The 2875-nt window shown below is 47.3% G+C and overlaps 1 protein-coding gene across 1 annotated transcript in view; it reads left to right on the plus strand.

The window, feature by feature from the left end:
* Nucleotides 1–745: 745 nt before the first annotated feature.
* The window catches only part of LOC104409029 (cell adhesion molecule-related/down-regulated by oncogenes-like), a gene marked incomplete at its 3' end in the record, with an annotated part of 6539 nt that continues 4409 nt past the window's right edge, over nt 746–2875 (plus strand). Inside the window, exon 1 of the mRNA XM_010018799.1 lies at nt 746–821. Within this exon, the coding sequence (XP_010017101.1) occupies nt 746–821 (76 nt within the window). The remainder of the gene's footprint in view (nt 822–2875) is intronic.

Below are 2875 nucleotides of genomic sequence, written 5' to 3' on the forward strand. Positions count from 1 at the left end.
CTTCTTAATGATGAAAGTGAGACCTGATGTTCGAGGTGTGATACGGCCAAAGGAAAGACTGTCTTCTTGTCGGAGCAGCCATGGAGATGCCCAGCAGAACTGCTTGGGGGTGTAACTGTGGATGGCAGGAGGGTTGGAACTAGATGATCTTAAGGTCCTTTCCAACCCTAACCATTCTGTGATTCTATGATTGGTGATCTTTGTGGCAGATGTTGGGCATGGTGTGACTGCCAAGCCCCCTGGGAGCAGCAGGCAGGTGACCTGTCTCAGGAGGCAGGTTTAGAGCCGTTACGAGTCAATTCATAAGCCCTTGCAAACCAGGCACAGGCTGGTGATAGATGACCCCATGGTTATTGTTTGCAAACAATATTATCTGCAATAGATAAGCTGTTTACTTTGGGCTTCAGCTCCTCTGCGTGGAAAGTAGTGTTAATTTATCAAGGCACTATGGTTGGAGTGGGTGCCTCGTACCCAGCTGTGGAAAAATCCCTTTATATTAAGAATAGCACTTGGAAACCTCGTGAAGTTCAACTCCTGGCTCGTTTTTACAGATGGTTTCTATATTGCAAAGAATATTGGCTGTTTCCTGGTTGTGCTTTTTTTTGAAACCCCAAACACTTTGTTGTAAGAAAGTTAAAAGACTCAACTCCTGCAACTTACAGTAGACATCTGTTTGTTTTGTAGCTGGTTTGGTGCCTCGTCTTAGTCTGGAGCTTCCTGCTTTCAACTCCCATAATCTGGCGCTATGCATCCGGATCCTGGGCTCTTCCTGGCACTGCTCTTCATCACTGCCATGGGCATCGTCTCTGCAGCAAGCTCAGGTAAGGTCTCCTCACCCCAGGTTGGGGAGTTTTGGAGGTTGAGCCCATGCTTTTGGATGAGCAACAACTTGGAGTGTGATTCAAAGTGGCCAACTTCAATGTGTGTCATTGATAATCTGCTTTTCACAAGCATAGAATGTGTTGGAAGGGACCTTAAAGCTCATCCAGGGACACCTTCCACTAGACCAGGTTGCTCCAAGCCCCATCCAACCTGGCCTTGAACACTGCCAGGAATGGGCCAGTCACAATATCTTTGGGCAACCAAAGACATTTAAGCACTTAAACAGTCTTAGGCTGAATGTATGAACTTGCTTTTGAAACCTTGGCTCCAAACAAGTGTGGGAGACTCCCAGTTACGTAGGTTTGTTCTTTGGGATCTCCATGGACTTAGCTGGACACCGATTCTGCTGCGTACAGCACATCTCGTGGTCCCGTGGGGCTGGGAGAGGCTGGAAATGTGCAGGGGGAAAGGGGGAATGAGATCCTTGAAACGGGAACGCTGATGCGTGGCTGCAGTTGGAACAGCTCGTGGGTTAAAAAAAGAAGAGGAATGGTTTTAATTGACACATCTGCTCTGTGTAGTCAGCTTGTCTTAACCTAACCACACAAAAAAGAAGCTTTTACTACTTTTAGCACTTCATAGCCAATCGTTAGGAGCAAATGGGATAAATTTGAAGTTTCAAGCAGTCGTGGCAGATAAATTCCAGCTGCAGGGTCACTGCTACCAGCTTTGACACCGAGCACAAAGTGTTGCTATCACAAGCAAGGGCAGGGCTGGAGGTGAGGGCAACGGTGCGCTTCCATAGCAGTTGCACACTGCAAAGGTCACTGCCTTCCTCATCCCTGGAAATTCAAACCAAACCGAGAGGAAAACCAGTTTTCTAATTACAAGCTAAAAATGGACATCTGGAGCCCCGTGAATGGCTTGGATGCCATTTGTGTGGATTTCATCTTTTCTGTTAAGTGAAGCCACACTTCCATTTCCAGTTTTACTTCATGGCTATGCAGATAGTTTATGGCTCTGTTAAAAATGCAGTTTCTCATCTGAAACTCATAACCAGAGCTGGGGTGGACTGACTTGAGAAGAAAAGCATGAGCTGAGGGCCCCACCTAGGAGAGGACTGTTTCTTCCTTGGATGTCAGTTAATATCCTCTTGACCTGTACTATCTGAAATTCCACAGCTCCTTTACAAACCAGGAATCCTTTTCCTCCTATATTTCTACCCACATAGGAGTTACTGGTATTAATCCTTTGCTCTCTTCATACAAAATCTGTAGCTGAGAATTCCATAGAAAACAAATGGAAATGATTCCCAGGGTTTCGTTGGCCAGGAGGGGAAAAAAATTTCCTCCAACAAGCAGGAATTTTCTTCTGGCAAATAAATGGATTCTCAGCACCAAGTTTTGTGGGACTGAACCTTTTATTTATTAGTAGCTTTTCCTGTTTCTGTTCATCTTTACTCGGTAAAGATAATGCTGCCCAATTCATCATTCTTCTCCTGATGAAGTCCATGTATCTGGAATTAACAAGAGCCTTTGCTGCTCATCCAGCTTTTTTTTTTGCATCCTGCTATTTTTAATTGGTTCTGCAGACTGGGAGACGGGGCTGCAGAAATACCTGGCAGGCTGCTGCCATTCCTGGGATCAGACAAGTCACGTCCAGGCCCGCTTCATACGGGACCGATCAGCTCCAGCTTCGTGTCCCTGTTCATCGCTTCAGGTGATGGGTGCTGTGTCACTCCATATAAATCCCTGGGATTGGAGATTGTGCCCTAGCAAGAGTGATGCCTTTGCCTTGTGCATACCTGAGGGGGTATCACCCTTTTTGTACACCAAACCTACCTTCCTTTAATCAAATGGGCGCATTCCCAGCAAGTTGAGGGAGGGGATCCTGCCCCTCTGCTGCGCTCTAGGGAGACTCCTCTGCAGCCCTGATCCAGCTCTGGGGCAACAGCACAAGAGGGACATGGAGCTGCTGGAGTGACTCCAGAGGAGGCCCTGGAGCTGCTGCGAGGGCTGGAGCAGCTCTGCTCTGGAGCCAGGCTGAGAGAGCT

The sequence above is a fragment of the Nestor notabilis genome, unplaced genomic scaffold (genome assembly GCF_000696875.1).
Source record: "Nestor notabilis isolate BGI_N333 unplaced genomic scaffold, ASM69687v1 scaffold24827, whole genome shotgun sequence".
NCBI lineage: Eukaryota > Metazoa > Chordata > Aves > Psittaciformes > Psittacidae > Nestor > Nestor notabilis.